The following is a 15265-nucleotide window of genomic DNA, read 5'->3' as shown; positions in this document are numbered from 1 at the left end:
AAAAGATACTTTAGTGTAGAGGTTTATACACATTTATGCACTTTGGGAGTATATTCGCAAAAAAAATTGTTACGACTTACGTTTAGGTATATTAAAAAAAGTAATATATCAAAATATTACCCATTTTACTCTGTACTTGCATGTATATGGTTTGAGGGGGGGTGAAGTTAAATGAGGGGCATAAACATTGTCTCGGATGAGTGATTCCCATATTGGTGACAGGTAAAGACCTAAGTCGCGGTTAAGATTGTTAGGCTGCTTATAGGTTTCTACAGACTCTCGAATTTTTCGTTGGTAGAAGACCATTAAATGCAAGAATTTTAGTTTTATCGAATAAAATATTATGTCCGGTTTCGTGATTGTGTTCGGCAACTGCTGATGAGGTTATTGGTTGGTTGGTTGGTTATTGGTTATTGGTTATTGGTTATTGGTTAAGGTCTTAGTCTTAAAGCTCTTTCATGTTCTTTAAACCTAGTTCACATTTTTCGTCCGGTCTCTCCAACGTATTATTTGCCGCATATCCATGGAATGCTGTAAACTCCTGGCATCTCAACTGGAATTTTGTCTTTGACGGAGTTTTGGACAAGTCGTAAATCTGGATTTGACGTCATGTTTCTTAAGAACTTTTGATTGAAGAAAACACATTTTAATCAAATAACTTTTATCAAAGTTCAAAATGTTACTTTTCACATTTATTTTGGTTTGATTAAAGCAAAAGTCAAGAACTTAAATCGTTCAATAAATTGTGTAAAATAGTTTTTATATGTTGCTTACTTTAATAGCGATATTTTAATATTAATATTAATATAATATTATTAGACGATAAGATCAAAATACTTTATTGTGAAATTCTTCAGATAAGTATTTAGCAAATGACCTTTAAATTTGCAAATTCCTTTTCCTATTGTATTAGACAACCATTTATAGTAAATATTTCTATAATATAAACATTTATGTTAGATATTGTTAATATTTTGAACACCGCTCTAAATAGTATTTAGCACAAATTATGGAAAGAAAGTAGTAATTCTCAAAATTTACCCAAAAATTAAAAAAAAATCCAGAAGTTATTGCGAAGCTATAAATGCACAATAGAAAAATGAAGAGATTGTTTATATATATAAGAGATACCTCGCAAAATAACATTCACATTTAAAATTTTACGATAAAATAATATGATTTTTGTAGATTTTAAATCCTTGACCACACATTTCGAAAATAAACTTTTCCTGATTATTTCATTTTTTAATAGGAAAAAAAAAGTCTTGTATCTTGTAAAAAATCCAGAGACTGGGTCTCGCGCCTCTAGGAGGTATACAGTTGAACTAACAATATACAAGAAATTTCAGTATACTGTGATCGTAGCGTCCTTCTGAAAATTTTAATTTAGACTACTTAGACCGTATATACACAGTTTCTATAACGTTTCATCCGGGCGTCCACAAACTCTATTTTCTAATTCAATGGAATGGCGAGTTTAATTTGTTACAAAATTACAAAACGTATATTTTGAATTTCGTCGCGGAATAAAATAGTTAATTTGGGAACAGCATGTTCAGTATATGAATTTTTTGAAAATGAAAAATAATTATGTCCGAAACGGATTTTGAACCTTTTTAATCTAGAAATACTTTGAAACAAAGTTAAGAGTTTTGGGTTTTAATAATAAAAGTTGCAAAAAGGATTTTGCAGGCTATCTTTTACCTTTAAAGGTAGAAAATGCGACTTTCGCATTTTTTTTTAAACGAGTAGTGTTGCAAACGCAAAAGTACCTAGGGTGTTTTAATTTTCAAACTAAACTAAAAACTAATAAATCTGTTATTTATTATTATTATTAGTGTATATCTTAATTGAAATAATAATAATTTCATTTATTTTTATGTTAGTAAAGCAAATACTAAAAACTTGTCTATTTTTTAAAAATTATTGTAACATTTCTGTCACTTATGAGTTTAGTTTCCGGACGTCCTATATATATGTTAGAAACTTCAACTCCACGTTTATTACGATACCTATCCAAGTCATCATATACACTTTTGCATCAGGAGCAGCGCTAATTCTTTAAACTAGTTTCTATTCAAGTATCGAGGTCCTGAAAGTCAGTATTAAAATGTAGGCGACCCAAATCCATTACTCAATCGGGCCGATCTGATGAAGTCCAATCACAATCACCATTTCAATTAAATAAACCCGTTTGAAAGCTATGCGCGCCTGTGCTTCTGCTGCAGGAGATGTCGAGTTGGACCAGCTGCGCAGGCGACTGCGCGAAACTGAACTGGCGATGGAGCGCGTAGTCAGGCAGATGACAAGAGCCCCGCTTGTCACGCAGGTGCGCAGCTACGCTTTCACAAGTTTGCCAAATAGCTGTGTTTGACTGCTGCTTCCGCTTATTATCCCAACACTAGATATTTTCTTCTAGAATTGACTCACCTTAAAAAACAAGCGTTCAGTTTTGCAGTTTGCATTACCTAAAAAATTAATTGTATCTAACCGTCACATTCTCCATTTTTAATTATTCTGGGATAAACATATTAGTCGATATTGGTAAAATGCTGCGTCCTATTTATCCACGTCACTGTTCGTAGTTGTTAATGCAGTGTCCGCAATTCTGGAAGAAGTGGACCAAGAGATTCAGGCCCGAAAGAACAAGAGCAGGGAGACCTTGAGCGAACAGGTCGGCCATAACACGTTGTGAAAAAGTCCAGTATTTTTTGATTATTTTGACGCGGTTTGGCAAACCATTTTCAATGTATAATTTAAACTATCTTTTTATTCTCCACATTACGTTGTCGAACCGTTGACTGACACTAAACTAAAGGTTTTGTGGCGACGCTTTATTTTCGATGTCATATAAATTATAGGTGTCGTAACAAAACGATGACGATCCTTTAGAATTTGTTCAAACTACGGTTATTTTATTTATTTTAATAATTTTAATATAGATAATTCCAATAGCAAAGCTACATGGATCTTTATGTAGTTTTCTCTAGAAATGGTTTACCAATCCCCCATATTGTATGAATATTCTAATATTTGCGGGCTTCTAGAGACTGCTAATGCTTTTTTTAATAAATAAGTGTCGCACCTGTCGAGTTATTTTTGCCTATGCACCGTTAAAATTTATCTAGCCTAGCGTCTGCTTGTTAAATTTTATTGCGCTTCGGTTTGCATAGTTGGCAATTTTCCCGTTTAATTTATTTGCCTTTGCTTTTCAATAACTTTGCAGTCATCTATTTTTTAAAAACGTAGTAACAGCTAACGAAATTGTCAAGGTGTATATTTCATTTTTGGGCAGAGACATTAATTGCTTTCTTAGGTGTGTATACCCCAAGGGCTCAAATGGCAATGGCCACAAATTTTATCCTATTTAGTTCCTAAGTTTTGTTTTTTTCACATTCTTTGATAAGCATGTATCCATATTGTACACATATTGGTCTAGTCCAATTTTTTATACTTAGGGTTGTTGTAAATATGTATGACTTCTTTGCGATTGGATATTTTTCCCAAGCAACGCACTAACCAAAACTAATTATCCACATTCTTTGCCGACGCTAGTATTTATTTAAACTAAATTAAACATTCGCAAACTATCTGACAATCTGCCGATAGATACCGCCTTAGCTAGTTCCAAACTTGCTTTAAAGAATATTTATGAATTATATTAATTTTTATAAACAAGGATAAACTTTTTAAATATCCGTCTCCAACTTGATATTTCAAAAAAATGCAGATATCATTTAATAAAAGAAGATATGGTTCTTAATTTAATTCATTTAATTATTGATTTGTACTAAAAATGTTACTTTGTACAGCAGTGTTCTTTTTTACATTTACACAAAGAGTACAAGTACAAAAAGTTGCATAGGAAAACAAAAAAAATTGTATTGTGCGCGTTTATATATATATATATATATATATATATATATATATATATATATATATATATATATATATATATATATATATATATATATATATATATATATATATATATATATATATATATATATATATATATATATATATATATATATATATATATATATATATATATATATATATATATATATATATATATATATATATATATATATATATATATATATATATATATATATATATATATATATATATATATATATATAAATATATATATATATATATATTTATATATGTATATATTATATATATTAACTTTCGAATTTTTTTTGTAAAACGTCGATTCAGTAGCACCGACGGTTGAGATGATGAGACTTTTTTTCATAAACGCCGTACTACAAACTATTAAAATAATCATCTATGGTATTATATATACCTAAATAAAGCTTTAACGCTTTAAATGCGTGTTGAAGACTAAGATCAATAATGATTCGTATAATAATTGTAGAACGAGGATAAATCAGACAGTTCCCTTGTCGCGACACCGAATGAAGAGGGACCATCCGTTACCATTATGGGCATGGAAACAACTGCAAGTTGCGAAGGAGGTAAGAAGTGGCAATGTCCAACATCTACAATTCCAAAACGCCAAGTGCCCATCCAGGAAGAAGCAGAGCCACTGCCGCAGGTAATTAGAGGAGAATGAAAAGTGACGCGAATTAATGTTAGTTTGGGATTTAATTACTTACCGAAATTTGAAAAAGTTTGTTCTAGCTTGTTAAATACTTGATACTATCTTAAACTGTTTTGTTCTATGTTAATATGATTCTTAATACAATTTTTGTCTTTCTTCATTGACCCGATTCGGTAGCCTTTAGAAATGATGGGGAAAGTTAAATAAAAAAAAATATTGCTACTATGTCATCAACAAAGACCCAATAAATATTATTTTTGAATATTTTTGACAAAAGTCTTTTGAAATCTTGTTTTATGCCGCGCGACTAATGCCAAGGCATGATTTAATTAAATAAAGGAGGTCTACTTAAACGCAAAAGTACAACAATTTTTTTCTCGGAAATGCGCCATTTTCTGTTTCTACACTTTTTAAATTAAATTAATTTCTACTAATTAATTAAATTAATTACATTAGCCGAGAAGGCGGTTTAATTTTTCCTAAATTTGGTTGGTTTTGGTTACTACTTTAGTGATGCCAAACGGCCGCGGAGGCAATCAACAGTGGAGACGGTCAACCGTCTAGGCAGTTTATCGTGGAGGCGGTTTAGTTTTTTATTAAACTTTGGTTTAAAAATGGTAAATTATGCAACAAGCGCGGTAAACGGCATTTGAGTCAGTAGTTTTGTCGTCGGTGAGCGGGGCAAGTTCGTCGCAAATAGCACGAATCAGCTTTTTATTTTAAAAATAAGACGCTTCGCGGATTGTTGTCTTACATGGCGGCATTGTTTTTCTATCGTGCTCCTGTAGACCACTATGGAACTTTCGCAAAATCGATGTAATTTGATTGTGAATACACCCTGTATAGTGTCCTTCACATCTCGTCGAACTTCAAAGTTCGATAAATATTAAAATTTGTACTATTAATTGCAATTTAAAATTATATTTTTTCAAATATCTTGCGTCCCCTGTATTATGAACGAAACCTTAAACTCTCTCTCGACACAGTTTACGATACTGTTCATATCAAATTATCTTTAAAAGTTTTTCATGTATCGCTAATAATTCACCCACAAAAGCGGAAATTTCTAGGATCTATTAGAATTTTTGCCCATAAACGACGTACCCTGTATATAATTCCAACAATGTTCGAAATAGAGGATATAGCCCTGGATCTCCTTAGTTTCCTGGTATCCGAATTTTTCCAATGGCAATGGTTTTCAAAAAGCTATTTGTTTTCTGAAACCATGCAATACGTGGTAATATTAAGTGACGTCATCGCTTCTAGATTGAGGACGGGAAATGGTGATTTTCATTTGGATTTTTTCAAATACCTCGATGTGATAGACGAAAACCGTAAATACAATAATTGCAGCCCTTGATACGGCCTATAACACTGAACGGATGAGCTACTGTCTGCACGAATTTTAATTTACGGTTAATAATTTACTCTCTAAAAGAACAATTTTTAGGGTCCTTTAGATTTTTGTCCATAACTAAAACACCTTGTATATAATCCAAAAAATGCGTGAAACAATAGTTATAGCGCCGATCGGATGAATGGCTTTGGAGGAAAAGATGTTTTTCTGGATTCCAAAATAACCACAAACAAGAATTCAAAAATTAAAAAAAAATACTTCGCTCCCAATTTAAAAGATCTAAAATGCGGATCCAGACTTCTACTTCTCTCCCACCTCTGAAGTCGGTAGCTGCAAATTTGAAGTACTTATTATGTTTTTTAAAACTCACGGAATATCGCAATACAATACTTAAAAACCGTAAATACAAAAGTTTAAGCTGTCTATATGGGCTTTATCGTCATGTAAAATAAACTGACATCTAAAACACAGATTTGAAATTATTGCCAATTTTTGCGGCGCACTCTGTATATTTTTGAAAAATTGTCAAGAATAGAAGTTTACGCATGCATCTTCTGGTTCCAGAATTCTTTCGGTCTTGTAAACGGTTTCTGAAAAATGGTCTTTTTTGTAGACCCTTGCACACGCGATTTTTTTTAAATACTTCCCGACCCCCCAGCCCCCCCATTTGTAATAGGTTCCGTCATGGGGCAAAGCTGCCAAATATGAACTCGATTGCTTCAAATTTCGGCCACTTATCTTGTTTCATAGCAAGGTCCAAAAAACAGTCGAAAATCGCGGCGTCGGAGGACGCAAATTTCAATTTTGTGGCTATAGGGGTTCGAAAGTTATTCAGGAAAAACCAAAAGACGAGAACGGAGAACGGTGATCATTTCCGTACCGTAATTGATTTAAAAAGTTTAGCAAACTTGTTGCATAGTATACATTTTCTACGACCGTTAGTTTTTGCAAAATAATATGAATACATTCACTGAAATAACCGTCAGAATTGACAAAATTCAAGCCATGCATTAAAATCTCCGAAAACATCCGATTGCTCCAAAACCGGTACAGTAATATGCCGGAAATGTCCGTGAAACTCACGACTTAGGCATTTCCAGGAAAAATTTCTTGTATTTTTGTGTTCCTGTAGATTTCTTTTATATAAATCAATAAAAAAAAAATATGTATCGGATTTCAAGTAAAAGAAAGTTGAAAACTAACGAATTATTTCTTTTTAGCAAATATTTTTGGAAGCTGCCCTTCCACCGCAATCCCAAATTCTCGTCGCAGACTCTGCCACCGAAACTGAAAATAATACCGACGAAAATGCGGCAGTGATTCTTGCCGGTAAAATGACCTTATCTGTTATTAGTTTCGATTCTGGTAAGTACAAGCAATAATAAATTTGGTTCCAAATTTGCGATTTGTTTTAAAGATTTAAAGTTGATTTGTTCTAGAATAAATGAGATTTAATCTCGACAACATGTAAGCGTGCTATTCTTAATTGTACGGTTCAAAAACTAATCAATAAACATAAAAATTTTATTTCATGAATTATTTTATTGAAACAATAAAAACCTAAAAGAAATTCTAAAAGAAAATCAAGGGGATCATCACACTGCAAAGGTATGAACTATGCGTTTGTTTGATAGCTACTAATTTTACTAAGAATAATATCAGGGCGACTGTGCCTGACCCCAAATAATATGCTTTCCACTTCGATTAATTTTTCTAACATGCTAATATACAGCGTCTATTTATTGTATAATACGCACGATTTCTTAATCTTAATCAATGGGTTTTTAACATTTTAAAATTTATATACGAATACAGTACACCAATATTCTGAAAAAGGGGATATTTAATGACGTTGGAAAATTGACTTTTTTGTCAAAACCGCTGATATAATTTTTTTATCAATTATAACTTGCAGAATTCTATTCAAATACAGAGTACATTATGAAAAACTTCAGTTTAATGCTATATTTTATCTGCGCACTTTACTCATTCCATTTTAGCATTTCCAAAACATAAAAGCTGCACAACATTTAAAAAAATACTGTGAGCACCTAAATCCGACAGAGTTCAAGCTATATATTATATATTTTAGCATTAGAAGCACGTGTTGTTTGAATGCATTATAGTTAATACACGAACCTTAATCAAGTTCAAGGATAAAAAATCTCTCATTTTTGCATAGATACGAAATTAGTGTAAAAGATTTCGTTGTAAAACATTCTTTATTATTTTTCCAAAATAAAGTACCTCTTGATTCATTTTTTCCGATTAAAAAAACAATCCTTTATTTCGTAGTGTTTTTATTAACTTATTTCTATAGATTAAGAGGTCAAGATATTTCGGAAACGTTTTTGATACATTTGTTTATGGAACATATCAACACAAAATGATGATTTTTTGAGTCTTGTACTCCGAAACTAACTACATATTAATCTATTGTACGTTTAAATCAACTTTTTTAAAATAAAATTAACATAACTATATTGTTAATACTTTTATATTTTACAACTAACTTACCCAATCCTCCCAGGTCTACCACAAATACATTTATTCTAGAAACAATTCAAACAAGTTGTCACATTCAAAACCGTTTCTGCCTTTTCCAGAAAACAGTATCGAAGAGTCGCCTTCTGCGAAAAAGGAGTATTTTGAGGAAGAAAGACGAACAAGTAGCAGTAACACGTCCGATGAATTCGAAAACATGGATGCCTCACAGCTGGAAGACCAGATCGATAATATTATAGAAGAGGCCAGGGCTATAGCGGCCGTCGAAACGTTTGACGAGAGCGATGAATTAGATAAAATCAATGAAGAGATGAAAGAAAATTTAGACAAAGCTGCAGACACAGAACAACAAGACGTAATAGAGGGAATTCGGACTACTGGCGCCTTTGAATTGTTTGATCCAAGCGTAGAATTGAACAAATTAAATAAAGAAATAAAACAAAATGTTGATAAAATCGAGGATAAAAGCCAGCAAGATAAGATAATAGAAGAAATTTGGGTTACTTCTACCGCCGAAAAGTTTGAGGCAAACGACGAAATTGATAATATAATTGAAAAAGTAAAACAAAACTTAAACAAACTTGAGGACCAAAAACAACAAGAAGTAATACAAGAAATTCAAGCTACTCAGATGGTCCAAAAGTTGGAAAGTAAGGAATTTGATAAAATCAATGAAGAACTAAAACAAGACTTAAATAAACTTAATGATATAAAACAAGACATCATAGATGAAATTCATGCTAATGAAGTCGTGAAAACATTTGATCCGTACATGGAATTGGACAAAGTTAATGAAGAAGTAATGAAAAACATAGATAGAATGGCGAGAGTAAAACAGGACGTAATAAAAGAAATTCGGTCTACTGATGAGGCCGTCGAAAAGTTTGACGCCAGCGAGGAATTGGAAAAAATAAACGAAGGAATAAAACAACACTTAGATAAAGCAAATAATGCAAAACAACAAGACGTTATGAAAGAAATCAAGGGGCAGCTTAATTTGAAAGACGATCTTTTAGGTACTCTTGGTGCCCAAGAATTTACATCGTTGGAAGATAAATCGTATGGCGATGCTAAAAAAATAGAGGAATTGTCATCAATTTGCGGAGAACATGTTTGCACAGGAGGAGACAGTCAAAATGTTTTAAAAGATATATCAAGCGACGATCAACAGTTAAGGGAACGCGCTGCAGCCCTGGTTCAAAAAGAAAGAGACTTAAACAAGGGCGAGCATTATTGTGAAAATGTAAATCAAAAATCTGAATTATCAACTAAGAATGAAGATTTGACCAACTCGATTTCTTTACGCGAACTGGAGTGGATAAACAAAGAACTGGAATTTTTGTCTGAGCATCTTGTGGAACAAGAAAACAGCAGGGATATTCAACCGCACAAAATCGCCGGCGATGAAAAAAATGTATTCGGCAACAGTAATGACCAAAAACCCATTAAACAGTTAAACTACATCCACATACAGTCACAACAGAATATTGAAAACAATAAAATTGACGCTGATCAATCTCGAAGGGCTGAAACTCATTTAACAGAAAGACAAAGTAACGACGAAGGTGTTACAGGAAAATCGATTCAAGAACAAATCGCGTCCACGGACGAAAACAAACCCGATTGCGAATTGCTGAACCCAAAGGTTGTGGAAATCCAAGACGACACAGGAAACGCACAGGACCTATTTGAAACTCTGGTGCCATATCGAGAAGAGTTTGACGTTAATTATGATTCGGATATCGAAAATGTAGTGGATGATGTCGAATATGTAGACGAAAGTGATGAACAAGAGTTGGAGGACGAAATAAGAAATCTAGAAGGATCCGAAGCGCATTTGGATAGAATAACAAACGGGAACTTGAGCGAAAGCAGCACCAAAGTTGTCGAAGTCAACGAAATTTCCGACGTAAGTTTCAAAACGTATTTGAAGACAATTATCTTTATATATAAGTTTGGGATGACTTTATTTTTTGAATCATCAGATATAGGTGTCAAGTTGAAATTTTGCCAATAATATAAACATGTTCGAATAAAAACATTATTAGGACATTATTTTGAGCCAAATGCAGTCACGTACTCAGGTTTTTTGTATAATGCTTCATTTTCCCACAAATGAATACAAAATTGAGCTTTGTCTTAGAGATATAAGGCACTTTTTATTTCTGTATAAAAAGTCCATTCTGTATAAGCTGTCAATGAATTATTAATTTTAATATTTTTGGATTACTTAAGTAAGACAGTGTATATAGCTTGCTGCTATAATATTTATGTAGAGATGGCAATGAACTTCATCGCATTTCACACATTAACCTGCACTTTGCGCCATTTTCTTGATTGATTTTGTCATTAATATGTAATTAAATTATTAGTATTAAAATTTCAACTCACCAAAATGCAACTTTCATTTTAAATTTCCAAATTTATCTTCTCACGTTTCTTTTATGAAACTTTTTTCATTTCTAATCTACCATTTTCTACAGTCCACATCGGAAAGCGAACAAGCAGATGAAGACGATGAAGAAATAGAGGAAATAATAGAATATGTAGATAACACAGACGAAGAAGGAGAGGAAATCATAGAAATATCCAACAACGGTATGAGACATAATCGCGAAAATGAAACGAATTAAAACGGTAAAATTACCTGTTTGTGTTAAATTAGCGAATTCGGGGATGATATAAACCATAGTAAAATAAATAAAAAGTAGAAATATCTTTTCTACCTGGGTGCGATTTAGGTTCGATAAAAAAAAGCATCTTTTAGCCACGATAGTCTAGTGCCAATAAATGTGATTTATTTGGTAACATTATACTTGTAAAGCGTATTTGGAATTAAAAACGATTGTATTATCCGAACCTATAGACAAATAAAAAAAATGCATAATTAATATATACGAATTTCTACACATACCTACCCTACAATTTAATAAGAAGCGAACAACATAATTTACCTAATGGGTCGAAGTGGGAAAAGGAGCAAAAACGGATAAGGATAGGAATGACTTTCGATTAATAGATTAATTAAATTGGAAAAAAAAAACGCTTTGAGATTCAAACAATTTTTATTCTTTGATTTGCTGTAGCGCCATTAACTTTAGATTTTTAAATGAGACACCGTTTTTTTTTTTCATTTTTCAATTGTTTGTTAACAATTAACCTATATTTGAGTTTGTGACCGTTTGTGCAAAATCGAGGTCTTTACTAACGAGTTATATAAATTGAATTAAGCATTCGGTTGTTAAATCCCACTGACAAAGCATTAATGCAAATAGAGGATACAACATTTTTTATTACACCCATAGATCATACTAAGAATTTAACCTTGCAACAGAATTGCGTTTGACATAAATTGTGTGTGGATAGATTCTAACCTCCTTTTGAGGTGCTATACATCTTGCAGTTTTTACTCTTACATTTTCTGGTCAGGCCACTCTTTGTCGCTTTTCTTTGTTTCTTTGTAATGTCCGCTTATCTCTTTCGCCATCATTTCCTACTAGAGTGGTGGAGGCCCTGTCTCCTGTCGCTTGGCAACCAGCAGAATATATAAGTCAATCTCAATATTTTGATGCCCCATGCAACACCGACTTAAATCAACTCAAGATCAAATCCCAGTTTTCAAGTAATCCGGATATCATGGCTGAAGCTTTCTGCAAATATTCGTCCTACAGTCAACCGCAAAACCTCATTTTCCATTACCAACCAAGGACCTTTCATGATTATGGAGGGAATTACACATAAGGTAGGAAATATTCACCCCATGAATATGGGCAAACTATTCCTTCAGGCTAGCATAGAGGCCATAACCAAAATCAATCGGAAAGGCAACAATAAGATTGGAATTGAATGTCGCACATCAGCATTAGCGAACTCGTTCTTAGCACATGCAAGTTTTTCAGCGGCCAACAGATATAAGTTGTATCTTCCTCAACATCTAGTCACATGTCGTGGCATCATTAAAGATGTCGGTGATAGCATCACTGATGACGACTTTTATAATGAAGCAAAAGCTTATATTTCCATGGGGAACTGTGAAAAGCAGGTAAAGATTCTTAACATTAGGATACTAAACCGTAGAAAAAGAGTCGAGGCAATGAACGGTTCTGTAGTCTTCCAAAAAGAGCCTTCAAACACCTATGTAGTCACCTTTGAAGGAAAGATCTGTCTACAACAATGAACGGGATGTCCAAAGATACATTAGTCCGGTTGTTGTTGTGTCTCAATTGCTGCCGTTTTGGTCACTTGAACAGTCAGTGTCGTGGTAAAACCAGATGCGCTTATTGCACATCATTTGTTGTTTGCCTGCGAAAAAAACGCCCTAGCAGCAAACAAAATGCCTTGCCCGCTGGATCGTTTAGATTCTCACAAAGTATGTTACAGATCTGACTGTTTAGTCAATCAGAAACCATGGTGACCCAATTGTAAGGATGGACACGCAGCCACCAATCGAGATTGTTCCGAGTATGCTAGGCAAGCGAAAATTAATGAGGCGATGCAGTTCCGCAACCTGTCATTTTATGAAGCGGCCAAGCTGTTCCCAAGAAGCTCGTCACAGCATTCGGGCTTCACAAGAAGATATGAAGAGTTCCCTCCAGTGAGGAATCAAAGCTCTGTGTTACCCAGTACCAGCCCTATGCTCGGAAGATCTTCATACGTTTCATTTGTTAAAAAGGATCCCAGAAAAAGAAAACAAACATCCCAAGGCTACGATCAAAGGGCGCATAAACAAGCCCTCCTTCCTTTATCAGCCAGAGTGAGCACTGGACCCCTCCCGGTTGTCCCTTCAGCAAGAGAGATGGTCGGATTCTGATATGGAAACCGGTCAAGAGTTCCATCCAGCCCATGAGAATTGGTTTGAAGACCTAAGAAATTTTGTTAGTTCCTTAGATAAAGAATCAAACTTATATATACTCAGTATCCTAGCCCAAGAAAATCACGAAGAGGCAGCTGGGGAGGTTGCTTTGTGATCTTTAACTTAACTTAAATTTAAAAAGCTAAAAAAAACTTAAAAAAAAAGTCAAGTAGCTTTTTTTTCCTTTAACTAGGCTTCTATCCTCTTCTTTAATTTTAAAACTTTAGACCCCATAACTCTTCAGGACATTTGTTTAAATCAATATTATTCATTGGAATATTTGTGGTTTGCGAACGAATAGAGATGCGGGGATTAGAATTATTAGAGATCTCTCTCCACATATCCATCTATTCAACAAAACCCATCTGAAGGCAGAAGTCAGTCAGTTTCTTTGGTTATAATGTTGTGAACACAAGTTCTATCGGCAAATCCGACAGATGCCACGTTGTTACTCTTCAGTTGCTTGATCTCTATGTCGTGTCCATCTACAATCCACGGAAATTAAAACTTCCACTTCACACGCTTCAGCAAGTATCAAAACTGCTGGTTGGGAAGCCCTTTATTATGATGGGTGGTTTTAACGCACACGCTCTGGCCTGGGGGTCGAGGATCCACAATGCTAAAGGTCAGTATAATGGTAATATTGTGTTAGATTGGGATCAGAATAATAACCTTTCATTCTAAACGATGGCTCGGCCACCAGATTGACGAGTCCTGGTGTACATAGTGCTCCTGATATTGCAGTTTGTTCACAACGGTTCTTTGAAAGTTTTAGAAAGATTAGATCGAGATTGGCCAGATTTCTGTGGAATTCCCTAACAGGGACCTCTGTTTCAATTTTAAATTAGCAGATTAGTCAAAATTTGCTCACGAAGTTTCACTGCACATATAATTGTCCTCTATTGGACTATATCGATTTCCAGGACCTTTTGTACCGATCAATTAACAATTCAGTCCCTCGTCATAAACCCTGCCCTAAAGTTGGTCTACCTTGGTGTTAAACGCAAAAGATTAGTCTTTCGTACTTTTAAAGCTGTCCCTACCCTCGAGAACTTTATTCAAGTTAAAAAGATTAGAGCCTAAACTAGACTAATTTTACATCAAAAGAGAAAAGCCTCATTCAGCTCGTTTTGCGAGAACTTGTCCCCACAGCTCTCCATCAAAAAATTTGGCAAGAGTTTTAACTTTAATAATTTTCATATGACCGTTAAAACTCAAAACCTAAATTTGGACCCCATTGAGCCTATTTTTCAACAGTTAACTTCAAACGATTTTTCTTTGGATGAATTCCTTTTAATCGTCAAAAATAAAAAAACACTTGTTCCTTTTAGAGCTTTACCTCATCTACCTATTCAGGCGATTTTATTCTTAATCAACTTTTTTAACCGTATCAAGCGAGCCGTTGCCTCTATTCCTCTAGCTTGGAAAACTCATCTTATAATTCCTTTTCTCAAACCGGGTCAGGATTCCTTGGTGGCATCATCTTATAGACCCATAAGTTTAGCTTCATGTGTGAGCAAAATCTTGGAAAGCCAGGGTAAAATGGCAGTTTCTTAATTAGGGCTTAGAAAGGTAAAAGGCGTATACGACAATCTCTCTATCTTTTCTTTCCAAATCCTAAGTAAATTATCGGACAGGCAGTATGCAACTGCAGTCACCCTTGATTTGGTTGGTGCTTTTGACAACGTAAATGTTAATCTTTTGATAGGTGTCATATTGTCATCTTCACACTGGGTCCTAACCTGGTTGAGATGACCCACCGTATTAATCAAACCTTATCAAACATTTTTCATTGGACACAGAGATATGGTCTCTCTATCAGTTCTGATTAGTCTGCAGCAATCCTCTTTCACAGGAAACGTGTTATTCCCGTAGCACCACTTATTCACATCCAAGGGGAACCCATCCCTTGAAAGGGAGAGGTTAAATATTTGGGAGTGGTTTTTGACTTCCAACTTAACTGGAAAACTCATATACA

At 33.9% G+C, this 15265-nt stretch overlaps 1 protein-coding gene across 5 annotated transcripts in view; it reads left to right on the top strand.

The window, feature by feature from the left end:
- Nucleotides 1–11350, top strand: part of LOC132695552 (interaptin) — a 33518-nt gene extending 22168 nt beyond the window's left edge. For 3 of the 5 annotated variants that reach the window (XM_060659878.1, XM_060659867.1, XM_060659896.1), the window contains 5 exons: nt 2229–2329; nt 4388–4567; nt 7151–7295; nt 8537–10344; nt 10919–11350. In XM_060659878.1, the coding sequence (XP_060515861.1) occupies nt 2229–2329; nt 4388–4567; nt 7151–7295; nt 8537–10344; nt 10919–11068 (2384 nt within the window). In that variant the 3' untranslated portion in view covers nt 11069–11350. Of the gene's footprint in view, nt 1–2228; nt 2330–2585; nt 2675–4387; nt 4568–7150; nt 7296–8536; nt 10345–10918 lie in introns of all 5 variants that reach the window. The other 2 variants (XM_060659874.1, XM_060659887.1) reach the window with 1 other exon arrangement.
- Nucleotides 11351–15265: the final 3915 nt, after the last annotated feature.

The sequence above is a fragment of the Cylas formicarius genome, unplaced genomic scaffold (assembly GCF_029955315.1).
Source record: "Cylas formicarius isolate icCylForm1 unplaced genomic scaffold, icCylForm1.1 PGA_scaffold_10__41_contigs__length_53128322, whole genome shotgun sequence".
Taxonomy (NCBI): Eukaryota; Metazoa; Arthropoda; class Insecta; order Coleoptera; family Brentidae; genus Cylas; species Cylas formicarius.
The sequence above is the reverse complement of the archived record's forward strand: the minus strand, read 5'-3'. Positions and strand labels throughout refer to the sequence as shown.